At 41.8% G+C, this 24398-nt stretch overlaps 1 protein-coding gene across 1 annotated transcript in view; it reads left to right on the forward strand.

Moving 5' to 3' along the window:
• zc3h3 (zinc finger CCCH-type containing 3) overlaps positions 1 to 22593 on the forward strand; it is a 57196-nt gene extending 34603 nt beyond the window's left edge. Inside the window, exons 5-12 of the mRNA XM_017434314.3 lie at positions 5291 to 5454; positions 8501 to 8552; positions 8940 to 9095; positions 10397 to 10466; positions 13090 to 13221; positions 19463 to 19626; positions 19705 to 19859; positions 22399 to 22593. Coding sequence (XP_017289803.1) covers positions 5291 to 5454; positions 8501 to 8552; positions 8940 to 9095; positions 10397 to 10466; positions 13090 to 13221; positions 19463 to 19626; positions 19705 to 19859; positions 22399 to 22430 — 925 coding nt within the window. The 3' untranslated portion in view covers positions 22431 to 22593. The remainder of the gene's footprint in view (positions 1 to 5290; positions 5455 to 8500; positions 8553 to 8939; positions 9096 to 10396; positions 10467 to 13089; positions 13222 to 19462; positions 19627 to 19704; positions 19860 to 22398) is intronic.
• The last annotated feature ends 1805 nt before the right edge of the window (positions 22594 to 24398 follow it).

Here is a 24398-nt window from a genome sequence, read left to right on the forward strand (position 1 = left end):
ATCGGCCAAAGGATGATGAATGTGGAGCTCACAGGGAGGAGGAAGAGAAGAAGGCCACAGAGAAGGTTCATGGATGAAGAGGAGGATCTGCAGAGGGTGGGTGTGATGGAGGATGATGATCAGCACATGTAACTTACCAGCAATATATAAACTCTTCAGTTTAGCCTTACTCTGGCTTCAAAACAATCAGCATTTCAGTTAAGTTGCAGCACAAGCTGCTCGTTTATTTGAAAAATACATTTTTTGTTCTTTCACTGTCCAATTAATCGTCATTAAAGTGTGTACATCGTTACCTTACCAGATTGTTGTATCAGAAAGGTGGGGCGCCTCTAAAGAGTTTCCTTCTTATTTACATTTAAACATTTCTGGGTTCAGTTCAGTTACTGAGCAGAAAACTACAAGCATCTCCTGGGTAATGGGTCGCTCCTGCCTTTCTGGGAAGTTATTGTGGATATTTCTGAATTGTGCAACATTGTCCAGCCTTTCTTTCAGTCATGTCAAGCTGTAAAATGTGACGCTAAAGTAGCAAAATTTATGTACTCGAATTTTCAAAATATAAGATTTGTCGGTTTCTTGCCAAATGCATCTTTACGGTTATTGTTAATGCTTTTATTGACGTAGTGTCAGATGTTTTTAATTGGTGGGCCAGATATTTTCTAACGCTGTTATTAATCAAGTGAACAATTTCAAGCCCTGCGTTAATCTATGCCTCAGTGAATGTGTGGCAACTGCAAGTCACATAACATTGACTGCAGGGATAAATTAATGGCACTTTTAATTTCTGCAGCCGTATAGACGGCACACTTCGCAACTCTGTCACCGTGCACATTCACAGCAGCTCAAACAAACAGCAAGTCATGTTTTATTGAACCAAACTGATTTATGTGTGAAAGCTGCATACAGTTAAACAAAATGAATCATTTAACCTAGACCTGTGAAAAGTTCATTTAATATAATTGTAATAACTTTTCTTACAGATAAATCAAACCAGGGAGTGCTCTATAAAGTAATGTTTCTTTGTTTCTCAGTTGACGGGGGAAAAATACTGACCTGTTCAGCCACTCAGACCCAGAAAAGCATCGGAGCCACAGGAAGTGAGCCTCTCCCTACCCAGAATGCCATGCTCTTACTTTGTTTTAGCCCCAGAAAGGTGAACCCCGGTGGGTGATTTACTGCTGGGTGGCAGTTTGAAATAGGCGGTGGGTATCAGCTGCTGTATTTAAAGCCCCGCCACCAGAAAATGGATATAATCCCAACATTAACTATTAATAGTATCAGGAGTTGAATTAAGAAAGCTGTAAAGCATGCACTCCGGAGGATAAATTACAGCCTCTCTTCAGCTCACACAGCCTCCCCGTTTTCCCCTGTTTTGAGGCCCACTTTAAATTTATAAACCTTTATTTTTACTTTTTTTTCCCCCTCTGTGATAACATTTTGTGTCATTGTCTTCCACTTGCCTCCATGTTATCTTGCATTAATGTCAAAGCCCCTAACATGGGAACACTTCAAACCCAAATAAGTCTACTATCTTTGTGTGTGTGCTGTATATCTACACACACACACACACACGTGCGCACGCTTAGTCCGAGTGCTCATCTTCTTTAGTGCTTCAGTATCGATCAGCACAGGATGTAAGAGACTGGGCAATAAAGTGAAGCAGCGCTCCCTCGTCTTCACTTCTCCTTTTCCCGCATCCTCTCCCACATATATCCCCCTTTTATCCCCACTTCATTCGTTTACTCGTTACTTATCACATCTGTCATTCGCTTGTCGCTCATAGTCATGTGTCGGCCTCCTCTGCAGCTGTTCTCACTGCATTCTGCTCCTTCATCGTGAGATCTGCTCCTCTTCCTTTAATAATGTGGATGCTGATTCAGCGTTCACACTGTTGTTTTCCTGTTTATAAGTTATTGGATTCAAACTTCTTCCTCATATTTTGTGGTCTTTAAACCATTAATATATCAACCCGTTCTTTAACTTTTTTGAATTATTTAACTTTATTAATGGAAAAATATTGAACATTGACTTCTTATGCTCCTTTTAACATCAGTTTTCTTACATTTAGCCTTTAGGTAAAGTTTTACTAATTTTAGCTTTTAGCTACAACTTTGGCACAATTAGTCTTTAGCAAGAGTTTTGATCATTTTAGCTTTTAGCTATGGCTTTGTTACTTTTAGCTTTTTTGCTACAGTTTCACTAATTGGAGCTTTTAGCTAAAATATTGTTAATTATAGGTTTTAGCTTCAGCTTTGCTGCATTTAGCTCTTAGTTACAGTTTTATTAAAGTTTAGCATTTGACTGAATTTAGCTTTGAGTAACTGTTTTGTTAAATTAGCTTTTCACTATAGTTTTGATACATTTAGGTTTTGGCTCCTGTTAATTAAGGTTTTGGCTATGGTTTTGCTGAGTTTAACTTCTGTTCTGCTTGTTTAACTCTTAACTTTTCAGTTAAATTTCAACGCTTGGCGTTCGCGCTGCTTTTAAACAGAAAATGCATTTTTTGAAAGGATCTCGACGCTACTTTGGTTTGTGTAAAAGTACCTCAGAATTAACCAGAAGACTTGTTTTTTTATTGTTTGTTGTTGTTTGGTTTGTTTTTGTTTTTTTGCTGTGCTTTGTTCCAAGGGTAACTGTTTCCCAATATGAGCTCACTAATGCTTGGGTTGCAGACAAACAGACAAGGGCAGCATTATTCTGAGCAGTCGCGCGACCCTCCAAATTCTTCCTTGTCACTAAAACAAAAGTCGGATCATTCATCAATGGCTCCGGTAGTGCTGAATTGCGCTCTCCTTTATCTGTGCATCGCATGGTCAGAGCAACACACACACACACACACACACACACACACTCACACCTGCCCACACAAATGTGGACTTCTCTCAAGGGAGGTTCTTGTTACCCTTGCCCCGTCCTTTGTTTCTTTCCTTTTTCTTCCATTTTTTTTACTGTTTGTTTTTGATGAGTTTAAGCTATTTGTTTTTCTTTGACCTCCAGATAAAATTATATTTCCTAGTTCTATACCATCCCTAAAAGAGTGAAAGGTACATAAACTTAACATCACTTCATTGCTTAAACAGATGATTAACAGAGATTAATCATCTGCATATTCTAGTTTCTCTGCCTGTTTCTGTTTTTTTGCCATTGAAATTTACTAAATAAAACTACAGATAACTTGGTGATGTTTTGATTTCTTGCCTTTCATTCTAAAGTTTTAGCTTTTTGAAAGAGTTGGTCTACTGTACTTACAGAAAACAAAGTTTTTATGCAAAACAAACTTCTCAAAATATGATTTCTAATCAGTGAGATGGGTAGCTTATTTTACTTTTTGTCTCTGAGAATAGTTGAACCATTCCTGTGAAAAAATTGAGACTTTTATGTGCAATAACATAATTGATACGCTGGTGCTAAATACTGATTCTTCCGTGTATAAACAGGACACTTGGAACAAAGATTTTCCTGTTCCTGGAGATGGTAATTAAAGCTTTTCTATGGGAGCACTGAACAAGTCAAAAGAAGAGAAAGTTTACTCTAACAGAGGGGTAAAGGCAGGCAGTAGTATAAAATATAACTTCTACAAGATTACAAGATGCCACATTACGTCCCAAATCGTACCCTCACTGTGGTTGTCATTTTGTACCCAGCTATTACAACTTTTTTTTAAAAAAAGTGGTTGACATCTTGCACCAATGTGGTGCGAAACGACTACTGATTCTCGTTCATGCATTTAAATTGTCATTACCATGTGCATGTTTGCTTCGATCCTTCATGCACTGCTTGTTTGAATTTCAAAGAATACTCCAGTGTTGGGACGGTGGGAAAAGTGGGTTCAAAGCAGGTCGAGGTGGGTCCAATGTAGCCAGAGATGTTATACGAAGAGGCCCGTGGCAAATGGCTTCTTTCTGTACCTAAAGGGGTTGTTTAGACCTTAGTTTATATCCACTTGTATCCACTTTAAAACAATGTGAATCAACGTTTGCGTCCTCTCAGATGCTTCAGAGATGATTAGTAGTTCATTTAAACAGCTGTAATTTATGTGGAACATGTTGAATCGTAATGAATCGTGTCATTGTCGGGTCCTGATAGATGAACTGAGGATGCTGGGTAACATAAGTGTGTGAGGTAAGTTGTACAATCACACTGAGGTTAAAACTCAGTGAATAACCATTTTAACACTCGGTCACCCCCCTCCTGACTGCAGGCCTGTGTCAGGGTTAACTGCTGTCTGTGTTAACTGCTCATGTCATATCCCCATTAACCTCCATTGTGGTTGTGGGGCCAGTCCGGTCCTTGTTTAAGCCTCCCTGGGTGGCAGTCAGCGCTCCAACATTAGCCCCCATTACAGCTCCCCTGACTGCCGTTGCCCCATGTAGGGCAGCCACTGATCTTGTATCGGTCTGTGCAGCTGAGTTATGGCTCGCACTCAGGTGGTCCGTGTACCCAGCTGATAGTTGATATTCGCTCAGTTATTTTATTTTTTCTCTCTCTCTGCTTTGCAGCAGTGCAGCAGCTCTTAGCGCGTTAGGCATCGGTTGTTTTGTGCACGTCGTGCGCTTGGGGTAACCCTCTCTTTTCTTTGTAATGGGAGGCATGAACTCTCGCTCCAAACCCATTTCCAGCCCATCTGAAATACGGCAGCAAATTACCTCCAGCGGCGCCCTGCACACCAGCCCCAATCCACCCCAAATAGAAGTGACAGGACAGTGCAATTTATCGCCATAACCCCTGCCCCCCCCCCCTTACACACGGCAGCCTTGCATGTACAGCCACCGCACACATACAGCCGCCCACCGAGTGACTCCTGGACGCGGAGCGTGTGTAGACCCCTGTGATTGTGTGCAGTGTAGATACTACAGCAGGAGTGTGTGTGGTCTTTACACTCCAGCGTAGGGGCCAACCTCGCTGCTCTGGCCCCCTGCCCTGCCTATTATCTCATTGATTTCCTCCTCTCCTCTTTTCAATTCTCTCCATTTCCACACTGCCGTCCTTTCCATTAGAGGAGCAATTTAACAGAGTGCTGTGACATGGGAGGAAGGGGAGGGGAGGGGGTGACTACAGGATGGGAAACATAAAGTGAAGAAGGGGAGATATGGTGGAAGAGCTGGGGGGAAGATGGGTGGAAGAGGTGTGGAATTAAAAGATGGACGAGGAGATAATTTTCTAACTTGACGAACACAAAAAAAATTTCTCACCATTTCACTCAAACTGAGCTTATGTAAATCATTCAGATCTGTTGTTTTTTTTTTTCTTTAGCTCTTAGTTCATATCTTGGTTTTGTGTCCTTTCCTCTCAGGAGTTTCCTTCAGAACCGCCTCAGAGTGCCACATGACAGGCACCCGTCATCCTCTCAGCGCTGGACAGGAAGTGGAATGTGCTGGATTCGAGGCTCCCTGTACAGAGTGTCTGCCAATAAACTGTCCCGCACCAGGACGGCAAACATGTCAATCAACCGAACAGGTACTTTAGTCACCGAGCCTCACAGATAAGCTATGATGTTTGTTTGGTCCCATCAGGTGCAAAGGTAGTGCAGAGTGCTAATGCTTCATTTCAGACACCAAATAAAAAATGAGGATATCAGAGGGGCAGCTTCAGTTTGGAGATAAAGTTAGACCGGCAAGGCTAAGATGGTTTACACATGGGCGAGACGGTGGCTATATTGGACAAAGGTTGTTGAATATGGAGGAAAAGAAGGTTTGTGGATGCAGTGAAGGAAGATCTGCAGAGGGTTGGTGTGACGGAGAAGGATGCTGGGAGAGGGTGGAGATGGAGGCTGATGTGGAGACCCCTGAAAGGAGCCACCAGAAGATGATGATGATTTAAACTACTGGAAAAATAAATAAAATGAATACCAAGAGCAGCTGCTGAATAGGTGCTGCACAGTTATGTAAAAAAATGAAGATGATAAAAGAAACGGTTTTAGGTTGTAGTCATGAAGCTGCTGCTAATTATAGGGGTTGATCTGGAGCTTATTTTTGAAAATGTTGAATAAACAAACTGTCTGTAGGCATTGGGTATCATAGCTTTTATGTGTAATAAACAAATCCTTCATCACCAAGCTTTTGTTGGTGCTGAGAATCTTGAATAAACCAGTGGTAGATGGTCTCAGTGGAGGCCTTTATATTTACATTGGGAGTTGGTGATATAAATTATTTTTCACCCATCAGAATATTTGTATTTTCTAAAGGAAAGTCTCAAAAGGTAGTAACACATTATTACATTTTAAACTTGTTCAATAAATACTCCAGTCAGTTTAATTCAAAGGTTTGCTTCATGAGTAAAAAAACAAGTGAATAAGAGCACAAATCTCACCTGTCGTTTCATGCCAGCATTTGCAGTTTTGCCTGGATTGCTCAGTTCTTTGGACACATCTCAGTGGGGATTAAAATTACAGCCTGCTGTGGTTTGATTCTCTGCAGTCTGCAGTGAGTCTGTGTACAGCCCGAGGTGATACGGTGGTGTTTATTCATGTTTGTGGCTGGAGCTCCATCCACACACTTCCTGAGGAACCGAGGGGAGCAGGGTGGATTTGCCATCTGAAATAATAAAGTTGTCATCTGTCAGCGCGGCAAGGGGGAGGTCCTGGTGAAGTGGATGGTGCAGATTAAAGCCCAGATCTGCCTCTACCTCCTTCACTTCTCTTCTTCTCTTTTACACATTCCAGTGCAACAAAACCTTTAGGTGAAATTGAAGAGCTGTGTTCTGGTAAACCCGTGACCTGCATCCCAACTCGCCTCTCTGCCGCGTTTCTGCGTCCTCCAGAAGCATGCATCAGGTTTCCGTCCAGCTGGAGTTGAGATTACACATCTTGCGACACTCATCCCGCTCTGCTTGAGCCTCAAGAGCCATAAAAGTTCCAAATTTAGAGGCTTGATTAAGATCAACGGCCGTCCTAACCTCCTCGCCTCCTTGTCCTCTTGCCCACCTCTCGTCATAAACTCCACCGACCCTCATACACCTTTCCTTCCACGAATGCATGTGGAGTCCACCGGGGTCCGCAGTATTTATGATGTCCTCAGACTGAGCTGGACGTCACGATTCACCTTGGCACCAGTGTGACAAACCACTGCAGTATAAATAACCTGCAACGTATCGAGTTCTTATTGCATCTGTCTGCACAAACACACACTCGAGCATCTTCAGCTCCGTCACATCTGAGGCGAAAAGGTAGAATTTAGAAAAAAAATGTTCTCTTTCAGATAAAACTTTAAACACCAGGAATTAGAAAACAAGGGAGTCTTTTAAATATAATTAGAAGATCAAAACTGAAGCTGCTTTGGATGGTATTGAATATGGGTCCATGTCTTTATCACCATGCGGAACTACATGCTTGTAATATTGTGCTAACATTTCACAGCACAAGTCAGTTTGGAGGAGTTTATGTACTTGTACTAGTGTGACTGTCAAGCTGTAAACTGTGGATTAACTCACTGCTGGAAAAGCACTTTTAAGCTGTCAGGTTGGGCTCTCATTCTCCAGTTCATTAAAAAGTAATTCTTTTTTAGTTTTTATTAATGAAGAGCATCATTCAGGACTTCTTATGTTGGTGTAGATTCTCAGTCATTCAGGACATGATAATCCTAAGTGAAGATGTTTCACGTCTCATCCAAAAGATGTGGGTTGGGAGTTCCAGGCTTATAAATTATTATAACAATCACAACAATAGGGGCCTTTAGGTCACATAAGTCGCTGACCCAGCCCTCCATCCTGTGAGCCAGTTGGGTCTGTGACACTTGTTGAACGCTTCCTAACGAGGCCAACATGTGAGCTGCTTTGGACACTTGACTTGCTCGAGTTTTGAACATCTTCAACAAAACTGCGCAACACTGTTTCGCTTGAAAAGTCACAAAGCTGTCGTGGGCATCTCCAACCCGTCTCCAGAGCCGAGAGCTGTATTTTGAGCTGTCCTCTGACAGAAAAACATCCACAAGGTGAATGTCCAGGTCTAAAATCCACCTTGATGATAAATAATAATTATGAAAAGAATTGGTTCATTTCATTTCTACAGTGATCCAGCAGATTAAACCTTATTTGTGCAAACAGCTGCCAAGAGGGGTACAAAGCGAGCCAAGGTGGATAAAAAAATAATTTGCATGACTAAGAATACAATTTTGCAATCTGTACACACAAAAAGACAGCTTAAAAAAAAAAAAGCTCGCTGGTCACAAACACTCAGAGTTCAGTGAGTCTGCAGCTGAAAATTCACATAATTTCCTGCAATTTCGATTCTTCAACAAGTCTCCCAAAACACCTCAAGTCTGAGTGAAGTCACGAGTCGTTGGTATTAAAGACCTGCCTGATTTCATCAAGTTGAGTCTAAAGTTAACAAAACTGTGATTTGAATCTAAGTCAAGTCCAAGTCACGTCCAAGTCTGTCCACACCTCTGGGCAGTAAAATAATCTTATTTCATGGATTTTATGTTTCTCTGTTTTTCAGTTTATTTGGAAAACAACAAATGTAGTAAAGACTTATTTCTGCTGAATTCTCTTTTTCCTTCCTTTTCAGGAAAGTCCTCCGGCCCACACGTGTCTCCTGCATTGAGCCGTCACTTAGCAAGGTACCGTCCACACGGCCTGTTTCATCACACAACGCAATTCTTCAAGGATCCCTAATCACAAGTCTCCCAAAGTTCTTAATGATCAACAGTGATATGTAGGTCATCCTGCTGGTGCTGTTTCAACTGCAGCACCTTCATGAAACAAAACCCAGCCAAGACGTTTTCATCCGATCCTCTTCACTCTCCCCCAGTATTAAGTGCCTTTCATCACCTCAGCTAAGGACTGTAAAAGTAATCCTAAAATTAGTATATGGTGAACACCTTTACTCAGAAACACGCACGTGGATCAGAGCTGAAACCAAAACCATCCTGCAGAGTTTCTCCTCTAAGGTTACCTGAAACTTATAATTTACTGTGGATATCTGTGGTTTGTCTGCATCTCCACAGCCGCGCGGTCCAGAGGAGCATCGCCATCATCCGACACGCTCGCCAGAAAAAGCAGCAGAAGCAGTACTGCATGTATTACAACCGCTTTGGCAAATGTAACCGCGGCACAAGCTGTCCCTTCATACACGACCCAGACAAAGTGGCTGTTTGCACCAGGTAACAAGTTAGAGAAGTTGGGCCTCACTTTTTCTTTCATTTGTGTTTTTCCCCCAATCTCTAATTGTTAAAAGTCAGTTTTGACCCTAATGTACTAAAGGTCTGTGTTGTATTTTCTTTTAAACACTTGAGTGAATGCAAAACTTCCCTGACTGGAGCCAAAAAGATCAAAATACTTTTCAAAAACATCAAATGATGTGTTGTTTTTTTTTGTTCTCGACGAAAGGTTAAATTCTAGAAATACAAGATCTAATAGAGGAAATTCACTCCCCATAACATAGTCATTAAAATCACTCTGTTGTATTTTTAATTTTGATTTTTTTCTTTGGATACGTAAAAATTTACCACTTAAAATAAGTAAAACTGAAACATTTAAAGCATGCCAGACTGTGGGCTTTTCTTTTTCATTTCAGCTACATAATGCACAGACTAAAAATTGGCGTCTGCTGATGTGCTTCCTTTGTGTACAAGTGCACTTTTTGGTCAAAATACTCAGTTAATTTTTATTTGTTTTGTTTTATATTGCACCTATTCTCAACAAAAGTCATCTCAGGGCACAATGCAAAGAAGGAACAAGTCCAAATCATGAATCCAGTTAAAATACAATAATTTCAATCCAGATATACTACTATACAGTCAGTCATTTTATTACAAAATACCATTTAGTATAAAAGTTATCTACTTAAGGAAACCAGTGAAGAGAAGCTAAAAATGAAGAAATCTCTCCTCCTAACACTCATCAGAACTTCGGCAGCAGCATTTTAGGGAGAGAGAGATTTTTTTTCGACACCCAGATAATAAAGAATTACAATTTGCCAACCTAGAAGTGCTTAATGCATCATTTTGGGACAAGATGGTTCTAACTTTACTGATAATCTTCATGTGGAAGAAAGTGATTCTGGTAATATTTTTAGTGTGAGGATTAAAATGCATATCCTGACAAGAAAAAATACAATTTTTTTACATCAGAACTGGAGGCCAAATCGATGCCATCCAGAGGAAGTGAAAGTTTGATCCTAAGATGTTCAGGTCAAACATTACGAACAAAAGTGTTCTGGTTCCCAAAGTGGAACACGAACAGCATCTTTGACTGGTTTCTTTTCTGACATCTGACCCATTTGGGAATTTGGGAACTAGGAGTGGAAAAGTTTTATTCGGATCCTGAAGACTTGTGTTTTTTTGTCAATGAACAGAGTGGTAATTTACTCTCATTTAAATTAGGAAACAGAAAAACCATCACTCCCCCATCACTTCACAACACGTCTTTTACCTTCTTAATTTTTGGTTGTTTGTCTCTACAGGTTTCTAAGAGGGACGTGCAAACAGGCAGATGGCGACTGCCCGTTCTCCCATAAGATCGCCAAAGAGAAGGTAACGTATACATCACGCTCATGGCCTAGATGATAGACAACTTTGTGTTTTATGGGTTTTCATGGCAAAGGCCAGGCTTTGGTGCGTTGTGAAGATGACACACTATTGGGTACAGTCGTTGTAGATCGTATTTAGGCTCCTGGCACAGCTCCTGTTTCCATGGACAGGATGGACTGAGGAAGAGTTAAGCTGTTGGCTCATTTAAACAACATTTTTTTGGGCAAGTTAAGCAAAAACAAATCCGCTCATCTGTCTGATCTGCCAACAACCGTCAGTCCTAAAATCCTCTCGGTTTTACCTCTGAAGAACAGCTTCAGATATCGTTGAAGTTTTATTCACTGTTTTATTATTAGTTTCAGGATTTATTTGCAAGGATTTATTTCCTTGCAAAGTCACCCTGAAGATTAGACCGTGCAATGCTCAGAGAAATGAGCTCCATCTCAGACGACAGGCCTCAGCAGGTCAAAGGTGAAAAGTTAAAGCCTCTTCCCCCTAAAAACAACATGGCAGCTCGACTTGAAGGAACCACAGGACTTCTGGAGCAGAACCAGACCAAAGGACAGATGTTTACCCAGAATGCACTGCAGCAAACAGCTCCTCCCAGCTGTCAGCACGGTGGTGGAGGGCTGATGGTTTGGGCTGATTCTGGAGTCAGATGTGAGGCCATCTGTCCGACAGCTGAAGCTTGGACCAAACACAGCAGCTAATCTACAACAGAACGGTCCAGTCAGAGTCCAGAACCTCAGAGAGCTGAGCAGAAACCAATGAAAGAAGAGTGGGCCACAACTCCTCCACAACCATGAGAGACAAACAGGAAACCACTGAGAGTTCTGCTGCTGGAGGAGGTTCTACAAGCTGCTGGATCTCTCTAATCCTTCACACACTTTTTATTTATATTTATTTTCTATTTTAAATATAATTGAGTCATCTTATATTTGTGCCTCCATTTGTCAAAACTCTGCACGCTTTAATGACTTTGAGGGGAAAGTGTGGCCGCTCAAAAAACCAGGAAAGCTTTCTTTGTATTGACAAACAGCTCTACAACAGGTGCCCCGTTGCGTCACCCTTCTATCACACTCCCACAATGCACTGCACCTGTGCTAGTTGTCACCCTGCTGTCTGTATGTGCTGAGAGCCCAGCTGTCTGTTTGCAATGTCCCCCTTACCTCCAAACCTTTGGCCCCTCCCTCCAGGGGATACACCCGCTCCTATTTCATGCGGATCCCTTAAGTAGGACTGTACACGGCCTCATGTGGTGAAGGTGGGGGGGTGGGGGGTGCATTTCTGGGTGGGTGCAGAGTTATGCATCCAGCACCCCTCCGAACTTGATCCAGGCACTAGTGTAGATATACAAGCCCCAGTCCCGAATTCTGCCCACAACTACCACAAATACTTGGAAACCAGAGACACACAGGTCAACTCTCCTGGCACCCCCTCAGCCGGGAGCACCAGCTGCCCCCCCNGTCTGTGCTCACATCCAGAGCACATAAACACATCATGAGAGCTGGATGAGGCGCAGCCTGGATAAATATTTCTGTAGCAGTTAATTAGGTAGAACAGATCCCATCTCAGTGAGGTGGAGTCTCTCCCACGTCCTAACACGCCCCCCCCCTTCCGTCTTTCTTCACCCAGCTCCCTTAGAGGTATATTTAGAGCGGCCTCCAGCAGGCTCACCCCTGCATGTCAAACAGTAGATCTCCCTGCTCACAAACACACATGCTGTCAAGACGCACATTCACTTTCCCGCTGCTCCTGTCAGCTGCAATTAAGGTCATTTAGCTGCTCGCTGTGACAGATCGCCGGGCTCACGGGACACATCTGAACAGAACCGGACGGTGGTGTCGTTTCAGAACAGCATGTATGTTTACAAAGTCATGTAATCGCATCCTCTCGCCCCTCTGATCTCTTCCTCTCTGGGTTGATTTTCCACTTACATCCTCATAAAACACTGTTTGACTGATCACCATCTAATTCTCCTCAGAAGCACAACCACAATATTCTTAAAAAGTTGGGACCTTGTGTAAAATGTAATTAAAAACAGCACAATGATTTGCAAATTTCTTAAAACTCATTTTATTTATAGTAGAACATAACAGACATCAAATGTCTAAACAAAGAAACTGTACCATTTTTGGTGAAAAATAAGATCATTTGAATTTTATCGCAGGAACACATCCCAAATAGGTTAGAAAAGGAGCGACAAAAGGCTGTAAAAGTAATCAGCATGACTACGAAACAGCTGGAGGAGCATTTTGCAACTAATTAGGTTAATTGACAACAGGTTAGTAAGAGGATTAGGGATAAAAATAACCTTTTAGACAGCCTGAATCTCTCAGAAGCAAAGATGGGCAGAGGTTCAACAGTCTGTCTAAAACTAGTTGGAACAATTTCAGAATAATATTCCACAACAGAAAATGGGGAAAACTTTGGATCATTCCATCATCTATAGTTCATAATATCATCAAAAGATTTAAAATTTGGAATCTGGAGATTTGCAAAGTATTCATTCTGTTTTTATTTACATTTTACACAAGAATTTGTATAGATTTTCCTTTTTTTCCCCATCATTGGTTCTGATGGCTTTCTTCTCACTGCCTGTGTGTGTATGTGTGTGTGTGTGCAGATGCCGGTGTGCTCGTACTTTCTGAAGGGAACCTGCAACAACAGCGACTGTCCCTACAGCCACGTTTACGTCTCCCGCAAAGCTGAAGTGTGTGAGGACTTTGTGAGAGGCTACTGTCCCGAGGGAGAGAAGGTAAAACCCCGCAGCACAGGCGCGTTATCCTGAAGGTGTGAGAGGAACCTGCAGGTCTCACCTTGAGCTGAGCGCTATGATGAAATCAGAGCTTGTTCGAACAGTTACCACACATAAACACTTAATCAGTTAAAACACATCCCAACATGTGAAAGATTAAAGGTTTTATTTTAGTTGATGTGCCAAAACCTCTGTAGAGCTTCCTGTACCTCTCTTTCCTCACTCGCCTCATTTCCAGGTAAGATTCAGTCTCATTTTTTATGTTTTATTGAGAATAATAAAAATATAAAATAACTGCAGGAAAAACAAAACCTGCTGGTGAAAGCCTGTCTGTTGGCAAAATGTCTTCTGAACCAGTGGATGAAATAAAATGAAACTCTCAGAAAGTAATCATTAGAAGCAAAGCAACAACTAACTAACTGTTGAAGTCGACCCAATTTAAGATGGCCACCAGAGCCAGCTAGATTTAATTCTGGCAGTTTTGCAGATATTGAGCTAACACTTGGTGTGGTAGTAGCTGAGACTCATCCCAGCAGATACTCTGTGTGTGTGTGTGAGGTCATTTCCCAACGTAAGATGATCTTAGTTTAAAACAGATGATATGAAAGTCCTGCTTCAATCCTATTTAATTAATTTATTTATTTTATTTTACTACATTTCTAAACTCTGCCTTATGTTTGCTTGTCTTTGTTGTCCATTGACAGTTAAAAAACGAAGGGGGGGGTGGGGTTATATCAGTTATTATTTTCTGACCTGACGCCATCGTCCCTCCTTCAAGCTGTTCTCTTTATTTGAACACACGGTTATATTGTGTAACGTGGATAAGGTTCAGCTGAAGTTAAACCGAGGCTTAGACAAACAAGTAGTTTGGTAACTAATACAGGCCTGCGCACGCACACGCATGTACACACTGACACACAGGCAGCAACAGCTGAGGGGGGGAGGCGGGGGGTGGAGGGGGCCATAATGGCATAACTGTAGAGCCTGAGTGACACATTGAGGGCCTGATGGGTAACAGAGAGCCATTTACACATGAATCGAGATGCTCACACACACCTAACCTCTGCTCCTCCCCCCTCCCGTGGTCTTGCCTCCCTTTGTCTCCCCCTCCTGTCTCCCCTCTCTGCTGGGTTTTGAGTGTGAAACAGATGCTTTTTCACACTGTCAGACCTCATTTAAAATGCGCACGGGGAAATGAGAGGATAGAAAACAAAAGGGATATTAATATTTATTCTATTAGCCGAAGTGCTTAGCTTTGTGATTTTCCCCCTGTGTGTGTTTGTGCCCGAGTGTGTGTGTGTGTTTACGGAGCGTTTTGCTGTGAGGCACCGGCGGCTGCATGATGGATAGCAGGCAGTAATTATAGATGGGAAAACTGCTGAGGATGGCACTCTGAGCCGGGCAGGCAGACACTACAGCAGCTCAGGGGTTAAGTCTGCTCCTCGGCTCCATCCTCCTCCTCCTCCTCCTCCTCCTCCTTCCATCCTGCCTCATCCTGGTTTTGTCTCCCCCTCCACCCTGACAGGATCTGTCCAAATTTGTCTCTTCTCTCCACTCTGCTGCATACTCATTTTTTAATGATTTCATTTTTTCTTACCTGAATGTGTTTAATAATTAGTCACAAACAGTTCTTGTGATGTTCTTTGGGACTTCAGAGTCGTCAGATTTGTTCTTTAGCCTAAAGAATCACCAAAGTAACGATTTATTTAAATGTCCATTTCTTCTTGTTTTTCTTTTTTTTTCTTCCAAGCAGAGGGAAAGCTGAACTTTTTTTGTGCTTTCAGCAGTTTATGACAACTGTTTGAGCAAGTTCTTAGTGTTGCAAAAGACGAAACACGAAAACCCAATTCTGAAAAAGTCGGGACGCCATTTTTCTTTTTGCCTCAGTCCATTTTTAAACGAGCTTTGGTCCAGAGAAGATGGCAGTGTTTCTGGATGGTGTTCACATCAGGCTCCTTCTTTGCCTGATAGAGATTTAAGCAGCATTTGTGGACGGCACGGTGAACTGGGTTTACAGACAATGATCTGTGGAAGTGTTCCTGAACAGAACAGAACCAGAAGATCACCAACATCCAGCCTTGACCTTTGACCTTAGAGGTTTCTCCAGATTCTTCAGATCTGTTGATGATTTTATGAGCTGGAGATGATGGGATATATTCAAAGTCTTCCCACTTTTCCATTGAGGAACTTTATTCTGAAATTGTTCCTCTAGTTTCTTTTTTTTTTGGATTGCCCCAAAATTTTTTAAAATTTCTTAGTTGCACATTTGCTGTTTACTATGTTCCATTTTATTTTTATTTACATTCTACAAAACGTCCTAACCTTTTCAGAATCTGGGCTGTAAATATAAAAACCTAATTTTATTAGTATTAGTTATTAGTGATTGTTGGGCTTTCAAGTAAAACTTTAAACCAATTATATGACTTTTAGAAACACCTTGGTTAGATTGCCTCCGTTGTAAGATTTAAAAACAAAAAAAAAAGACAAGAAAAGCAGCAAAAAGTAAAACATTTCTAAGTTCTGCTCCAGTTTGGGCAGGATGGAAACTTTACTCTCTTCTACTCTGTTGTCAAACTTGATGGCAACAAAATGAACTGATCCTTGAAGGAGGTTCTCACCTGCATGCTCGGTTGTCATTTAATCATAATTACTTTCAGTGAAACTGCAGTCAGTCGCTGCATTTTTTGGGGGGTTAGTGTTTCTTTTGCTGAGCGGTGTAAGGAAAAGTTGGTGTCATGCGGACAGTTAAGATTAACAAATCTTTATGAGGGAGTAAAACCTCTGCTTTAAAAACAGGATGTACACTTGTGGTTTTGTGTGTGTGTTCTGATGCAGCTCAGCTGATAACTATCAATAAACCCTCACAGACGTCTGCTTATAAATTATCCAGAAGACCAGATGAAATATTATGTAGGGAAATATAATTAACATAAAGACTTGAGTGTGCTCCAGATGAATAACTGACAGGTTATCACACCAGCTTTAATCCCCTCTTTGTTCAGGATGAACATTTGTTAAATTACAGAGTAATCCATTAGGAATGTTTGCTCCAACATAACTGCTGTGATTTAAAGCTGCAGTAAAAGTGAAGCTGGGTTTCACTTTTTGGCAACAGGAGAGGAGAGCCGCGTTTTTCTTCTTCTTCTTCTTCTTCTCTGCTTTCACTGCACCGTGGTGTCATTTAAATGGATTTGAAAGATGCTAATTTCTGGCTGATTACAGCCCAGACTGCAGTGACACAACAAAACCTCCATTCTTCTCTTGATTTTTACTCCTGTGAATGTGACAATATATCAATCGGGGCTCCTTTTATTGTTCTATCTCCTCTCTGTAAGCCGCTCTCTGTGATTCTTGGCTTAAAGCCTAAGTTGTAAATGCATGTGAGCTCCCCTTTTTTATTTTACTTTATTTTTTTGCCATCTCTCAGCTTCCCATCCTCTCGTTTTCTGCTCCCTCTTTCCTCTCGGTAAATGTGCTGACTCCTCCTGGTTTTGGCCCAGCAGAGAGCTCTCTAATAGGCCCCAGAGACATCCCAGCGTTCCTTAAATCAAGTGGAAAATTGTTAACTTTGTGTGGAATAAAGATGTTCTCTTCACTTTAGCTTTTTTTTCCATCTCCCTCCCATTTCCCATCTCTCTGTCCTTTTATGAAAATTAGGATGTATGGAGCTGAGGACCACAGTTTGTCACGCCGGTTATGTACTTCAGCTTTAACTCTTTAACGCATCACAGATCTGTGCAGATGAAACCTTTTTCTTTCCTTCGTGGACGAGTGAAAGTTAGGTTTTTAACTTGGAAGTTAGCTGGAAGAAGAACCTGAGAGAAAAGTGTGTTAGAATGAAACATCTTTATTTGTAGATTTATATTTTGGGCAGCTTGGATCTTGTTAAATGAAAATGTAAAAAATTTAACTCTACAGTTGCACTGCTGACCGTTTCAGACTTTTTAGATTTTTCTATTGACTCAACCCAATTCAAGATGGCAGCCAAATCCAACTGACCTTAAAAGCACAAAAATGTGTTTTTAGTCAGTCGCTTTTACAGATACTGAGCTACAGTTTGATTTGGTAGTAGCTGAGAGTCATCCCCAGAACATATTCTGAGTGCCAGCGGATTGCAAAAGATCTTTGTTTAAATTTTTACCATTAACTGTTTGTCTGTTAGCAAAATATCTCATGAACCTCTGAATGAAACTTTCAGGAAGTAATAATTGTTTCTAGAACTGATTAAGCTCTGGAGTCAATCTAATTCAAGATGGCCGCCACAGCTGAGAGTCATACTTTGAGTGTGACGTCTCACAGATTTCAGGTGAGGTTATTTTCAGGGTTTCATCCAAACAACCCTGACTCCATCGTTTCTCAGCATAAGATGATCTTAGTCTAAAACTCAGGCATGAATTTGTTTCTTAAAGAAATGCTGAGTCTTTAAAAATCTGGAAACATTATTATTATTATTATAATGTACAACAAGAGCCCACATTCAGAAGCACAAAACATCTTTCTTTAGAGTGTAAGTCACAGACATAAAGAACACAAACAAACCACAGAATATCACTTTATACACCACTGGCACACTCGTGACCACTGCAGTAATCTTAAAAAAACAGACTTCATCTCCTTAATTGTTCATCATCGCAGCAGGAATAATGAGGAAGACAATAACACCGCCCCATCCGGTTGATTTTTATTAATTTAACATAAAGAAATGTGCTGAAAAGCAGGATTGTAGTGCAGATTTTCTTTTCTAATTGCACACAGAAACAGTGAGTTTTAATTATTTTGAGTCTTGGATTCAACAGTTTTTCAACTTCACTTTTAAAGATTTAAAGAGTTCAGAGTCTCGAGGTTCATGTTTCTTGTTTTACCCCCCCCCATCCACTAAATAAGCACCTTCAGATGCACAAATTAAATAAAAAAAACAAAGAACTTGTAGTTTGTTGTTTGAAACACCAGCTCTGGAAAGAGGAAACTTCAATCCTCGGCATCATCTCTGACAGTTATCTGATTTTTTTTTTTTAGAACTCAAGTCGCCTAAAGTCACAAATGATTTTTGACACACGAGCCCCCGGCAGGTTTAGTGGTAACGTCAGAACCAAACAGAACCCGATCATCATCATCCCCGACACCTGCAAACGGACCTGATTTGTTTTGAGAAATGTTGCATCAAAACCGCAGCCCTATAAGATGATCCGAGGAAACATCTGACAGCGAGCTGATCTTCGGCCGCGCCGGCTCCCGGGGGGCCGGGAACACGGGTGTGATGGTGGGGAGGGAGGGCGAGGGAGGGGGAGTCTGGGGGCCCCAGCCTCTTCGGGGGGGACCAAGTCCACAATGTTCCTGGAAAATCGATCTCTCTTCCCTCCCCACACACATACATACACATTCTATTTCTGGACTGATCTGCTTCCCACACACACACACACACACAAACACACACTCTTTGCACTCCGGAGTGAATATAATTAGCTCTTCTGACAGGTGGGAGGGATCGGATCTCGTGGAGAATGAAGCCACCAATTTACACCCGTATTACACACTCAGACACACTCAGCTGCAAACACGGACGCTCGCGCCCTCGTGCGCGCCTCTCCCCAGGATGACGTTAAACGCGACCAACTTAATCTCCGCGTGTGTTAAAAGATACGGTGACACAAACGTAGAGCTTTTAAATTTAGTAACCTGCGAAAACAAGCACCCAATCAAAACTCAAGAATCCCGTCTCACAGTTTAGTTCTGCGAGATCAGTGGACCAAAAAAAAACATTTAGTGTTGCTCAGTGACATGTTTCTGTAAGAATAAACAGGGAAACTGACATATGAACAGTTGCTCTAATAGTGTTTTGAGTAATAAAACAAAATTAGTAAAGGCTACCACCATGAATAGCAGGATATCATTTGCAGTAATTAACTAATTAACTTCTAGAGCCAACCCTATTCAAGATGGCTTCCACAGGTAATCAGCTTCATCAAACACAAACGTATCCATAACTCTGTTAATTCTACAGATATTGAGCTAAAATCTGTTGTTGTAGTAGCTGAGAGTGCTTCCCAACACACCGTGGAAGGTCCTTGTTTTAAACTTTGGCATTCAAGTTGGCGGGCATCAATCGTTCCTTTTAGTTTGGAGTCATGTTTTGAAGAAAAAGCAATAAATTTTGTGAATGACAAAATGACAATTTAACCCCTAAAAGTTCTTCTTTATGCTGGGAAGGTCCACGGCTGATTGTGTGTGTTTGTTTCACCAGTGTAAGAAGAAACACACCCTGGTGTGTCCAGACTTCTCCAAGTCCGGCTCCTGCCCGCGAGGCCCCCGCTGTAAGCTGCAGCACCGCCAACGAGTCAAACGGAGCCCCAGCAGCACCCCCTCCACTCCCGCCAAGAAAGCCCGCACCAGGGAGCCTTTAAAACGGTTAGAAATGCAGCTCAAGTTTAAAACATCATAACAAACTTTAATTACAGATTCTAAATCTGGTTTTCTTTCTCGTAGGCCTCGTCTGTCTATCGACATGCCACAGAGCGCTCAGGCAGCTCCGGGGACGCCCACCGCGGGTCCTCTGGCTCTGCCGTCCTTCATCTCCCTCTCCAGCTCTCCAGAGGAGGCAGATGCTCCGGATCAGCCGGCTAATGTGGCCCAAGTCAAAGGTACGAGCATCTAACCACTGTGAGAGCGTCCTGGATCTCAGGTGGTTTTAAAGCTGATTCTGGGGTTTACTGAAGGCTCTCCTGCTTTCTGAGACCTCAGGACCTCTAATGAGCTGAAAACACACAGATTGATAACAGTATTCACTTCTTACTCCCTGATTCCTGCTCAGGAAACTCGTTGAAGCAGAAGAATTTAAACATCTGAACTTTAAACTCCCACTGGTCGCTCATTTAATCTCTTAAATGCTTTTATTTGGGTTTTATGACCAACTTCCTGTCGACACCACAAATGCTAAACATTTTTATATTCTAAGATGACTGGAGAAATGTACCTACAATTATTAATACTTTACAGTTTCAGCAGATTATACACATGATTTAGAAATTAATAAATTGAGACACAGTGTCTCTTATTTTTAGAGCAAAAGCGCAATAAATAAAAAACAACATATAGAGGAAGTTGACCAGCTCTTCTTGACTCAGTAGATGTGGGTTTTTAAAAGCGCCGTAAACATTTCTAAACTGTCAGCAGATTTTATGTAGGAAGATTAATTAACCCACAAATTCAGCGCAGCAGCTGAAACAATCAGATGTAAAATACCAGACATTTAGGAGCTTTAAAAACTAAAAGCAGAATCGTGAAACCAGCCCTGTGACAGACAGGAAGTCAATGACGTGTCCGAGGCTCATCTTTCCTCTGCAGAAGAAGAAGAGACGACTGATCCGAGCTCTGATCTGACAACTCAGCTGATTTATCAAATTTAAGAGTTCTCGAAAATTACGCAGAGGTTTTTAAATGAAGCTAGAGGCCCGAGAACATTGTCAGGGCGATCCAAAAACCTTTCATCTCAACTTTTGTTTTGTTTTCATTAAGATGAAGCCATACCTAATCACAGAGCAAGTGTGTTTGAGACGTTTGGAGCGATGATTTTGGTTTTTGATTAAATGAAACCATTTCAAAGACGATATCCTATCAGGTGAATCATCTGCAGATGGTTCCTTAGAGGATCCTGTTTGTCTTGAAGAGTTTTGGAACACATTTTAATCCCCGGGATTGGTCCGTCGGAGCAGAACCGGGTCACGGGACGGGTCTGGTGGTGCTTCGAGGGGTGTGGAGTAATAATACTCAGCACGGAGGTGATAATATTTAGCTTTTGGGCCGGACGGAGGCTCAGCTCGGCTCACTGCTGACAGATTTGACAGATAGAGGATTAGAACGGTCCCCCTGTCCCACCTCCTCCTTCACCAGGACCAGGACCAGCCGTCCACCTGCTGGACTCACACACCACATGAAGACACGAAGACAGAAATAACACAGTAAACAGGACCTTGTTTCGTATTTTTGTGATTTATTTGCAGTTTTATGAAGTAAAGTGAAAAAAACAAAGTGAGTAAAAGCAAAAAAATGCAACAGTAACTTTGTGAAAAGGGGAAAAACAACAGTGTGGTTATTTTCTTACAGACTTTCCTTATATTTTCTTATATATATAAGATTTTTTAGGAGGAGTCACCAGTCCAGCTGTGTGTTTTTATGGACTTCTTTTTATTGTTTTATGTGCAGCACTTTGATCTGCTGCAGTTGTTTTTAAATATAATTTATAAAGAAATTTGAAACGTAATAAATGCTGAGAACAATAATAATTTGGAATGTACATTTAAACATGAATAAAAGCTTTGTAATAATAATAATGAACCAGCTGACTGAATCCAGTTGGCTGGTTTATTTTCTCCTGTTTCTTGTGTTTACTTTTTATTTACTGGAGCTTTTTACGGATGTGTTTCCGTTCTGCTCAGTAAGTGAAGAGTGACTTCCTGCTCAGGACCCGTAAACTGCTTCATACTCGCCGTTCTCGGGGGTCACAAAGGGCGTCGCTCGACAAAACTGACGCCACCGCGCCGGTCGTATGAATATACGTACTTCCTGTGCTCGGCTCTTCTCCCTGCTACATGGTGGCGTTTTTTTCCATGATGCCTGCAGTTTAACAGAGAGCTGCAGGGACGTTTCCGACGCCACTCTGCTTTCACACAGAATCTCAACTTCAGTCAACTCGGTTTCCTCCTCCCTGGAAAACTCTCCAAACTTTCCAGATGAAGAAACAAAAACGAGCATCGTTAGGTCTTTGCGAGGACTCTGACGGAGCCGGGATGATGTGCTCGGTTCTTCGGTCCTGCAGTCCGGCGGCTCCGTGCTCTTAAGTATTACTAATGACACGGAGCTCCTTCAGCAGCAAACCGCACCGCCCAGAGCCTCATTAAAGGTGGAATGCAGCCAAACAAGCTCCTCTTCACTTTGCATAAATTAGCTCAGACATAATGTATCACTGCCATGTCACACACACACACACACACACACACACCATCCATCCCTGTTGTCCTCCTCTCTTCTTCATTTACTCATCAGCTGAGATGTCATCACTCACCCGGATCAGAGGCAGTTGCATCCCAGCAAACGCACACTATCTGTCATTTTATAGTTGTCTCTTGTCGTTTAATTTCTGCAAAATCTTTTCATGTTGATCTTTTTGTTTCTCTTCTACAGAGAAGAAGCTGCAGATCAAACCTCGGCTGTGAGACCTGCAGGACCGGAGGTGAAAAGATCTGATTTGGGTTTTTTTTGTTTTGTTTGTCTTAGCCTCTCATGGCCTAAAAGTTTTATCTTTAAACCCGTCTTTTTTCCCCCCCAACCAGGTTTTTGTAAATTTTAAACAAAGAGAAATAAAGTATGAATCCCCCCCCTCCGCCCTGCGTGTGTTTCTGCAGCGTCACATGAGCCGAGCGTGTTTGTGAAAACTTTCATCGGGAAGGTGGTGACAGAGGAGACACATGAGCGCAGAGTGATTCACCCTCACCGTGTGTCTGCAGACAGGAATCTGTCTCTCTTCTGTTTCACATGTTAAAATTACAGTTATAAGTCAGACGTGCACGGCGGTCACATGCTTCCATCAACACCGAACTCACATTCAGACAGAATGAACGTATTAAACGCCCGGGTATTTTAAACAACAGGAAATGAAGCAAATGTGTTAAGGATGTGTTCACAGATGGCAGCGAATATGATGTTTGCATGTTCTGCAGTTTAAAAAACAGAGTAAAAAAAAAGGCTAAACTTAGAAGGAATGCATATCACCCGCTGCCTTTTGTGACATTTTTATTGTTAAAAAATAACCTGGTTATGGCTGCTTTGGTGAAATCTTAAAAATAACAAGCTTATTTGCACACAAATATGTGAAATCTTATATGATGCGTTTGAGTGTGTGTTGGCGATTACTCTTAATATCTGACTGAATTAGAGCCATATTGTGTTTTGGTTCATAAGATATTTTGCTAACAGAGAGTCAAGCAAACATATGAGCGTTTCTGGATTAACCTACATGTTTACGGTGTTAATCCTCTGCTGCACAGCTGGATGTTAGGAGTTTACCCAACTCACCACATCAGTGCGACTCTGAGCATTTTAACTCTGTGAGAGTTTAAAAAAAAGGATTATCAGACAGCTAAACAATCATTTTACAACTGGAAACTTCTTCCAGTGTTCAGTGTGACAGCAGTAACAGCAGAGGAACGCTCCTCCGACTTCCAGCCTCTTGCTGAAATGATGCAACGTTGCAGCAAACGTTGAGGCAGATAAAAGATTTATTTTAAGGGCTGACATGTTTAAGGCGTGTGTGAAGGAGCGACTAACTGTGAGAAACTCAAACTTCTCTTCATGAACAGAGTGTCACACACTTCCCGTTTAGCTATGTTCAGTTCCCTCTGTCAGGACGGAGTGTGTGTGTGTGTGTGTGTGTGTCAGTTTTCACTTTGCTTCTCTCTCAGATGTATCGACAGCAGCGAGCAGAGATGGAGAGCTCGACATGTTTCTTAGAAACGGCAGGAGACAGGGAGCCATCGCTCTTCTCTTCCTCCTCCTCCTCCTCCTCCTCCTCACCCACGTGGCTCCTCTCCTGCGCTGAAGATGTAAGTGCCTTAGACAGATGTCTGCTGCCTCTTGTCTAAAACCCTCAACGCGAGCTGCTGAGCTCGGCAAACTCTAATTAAGATCAATATTTCAATTTTTAGTAAAAGCGCACGAGATGGAGAGGAGACAGAGGGAGAGAAATCATCTGTCCGCAGAAACACGGAAAGACAAAAAGAAAGGTCAACTGTGATCCTTCATTGTGTGTGTGTGTGCTGGATATGTTTGTGTGAATATACAGGGTCTATAGTGCTGTGCAAAAATTTTAGACAGGTGTGCTAAAAGCTGAAAATGGTTTGAAACATACTAATTCCAACAGTTTAACAATGCAAAGTACAGTTCAACCTCTAATTATGAATTTAACCTCTTCAAACAGGTGATTTGTTTGTTGAACAAATATTTCTCATTAACAATTATGAAAATTAAAATAATTGAGCCAAAAGGCGAAGCTCTCGATTTACCGGTCGATCTACGTTCCTACCCTCATCTATGGTCACGAGCTTTGGGTAGTGACCGAAAGAACGAGATCGCGAATACAAGCGGCTGAAATGAGTTTCCTCCGCAGGGTGTCTGGGCTCTCCCTT

This window comes from Kryptolebias marmoratus, linkage group LG18 (assembly GCF_001649575.2).
Source record: "Kryptolebias marmoratus isolate JLee-2015 linkage group LG18, ASM164957v2, whole genome shotgun sequence".
NCBI classification, from domain to species: Eukaryota; Metazoa; Chordata; class Actinopteri; order Cyprinodontiformes; family Rivulidae; genus Kryptolebias; species Kryptolebias marmoratus.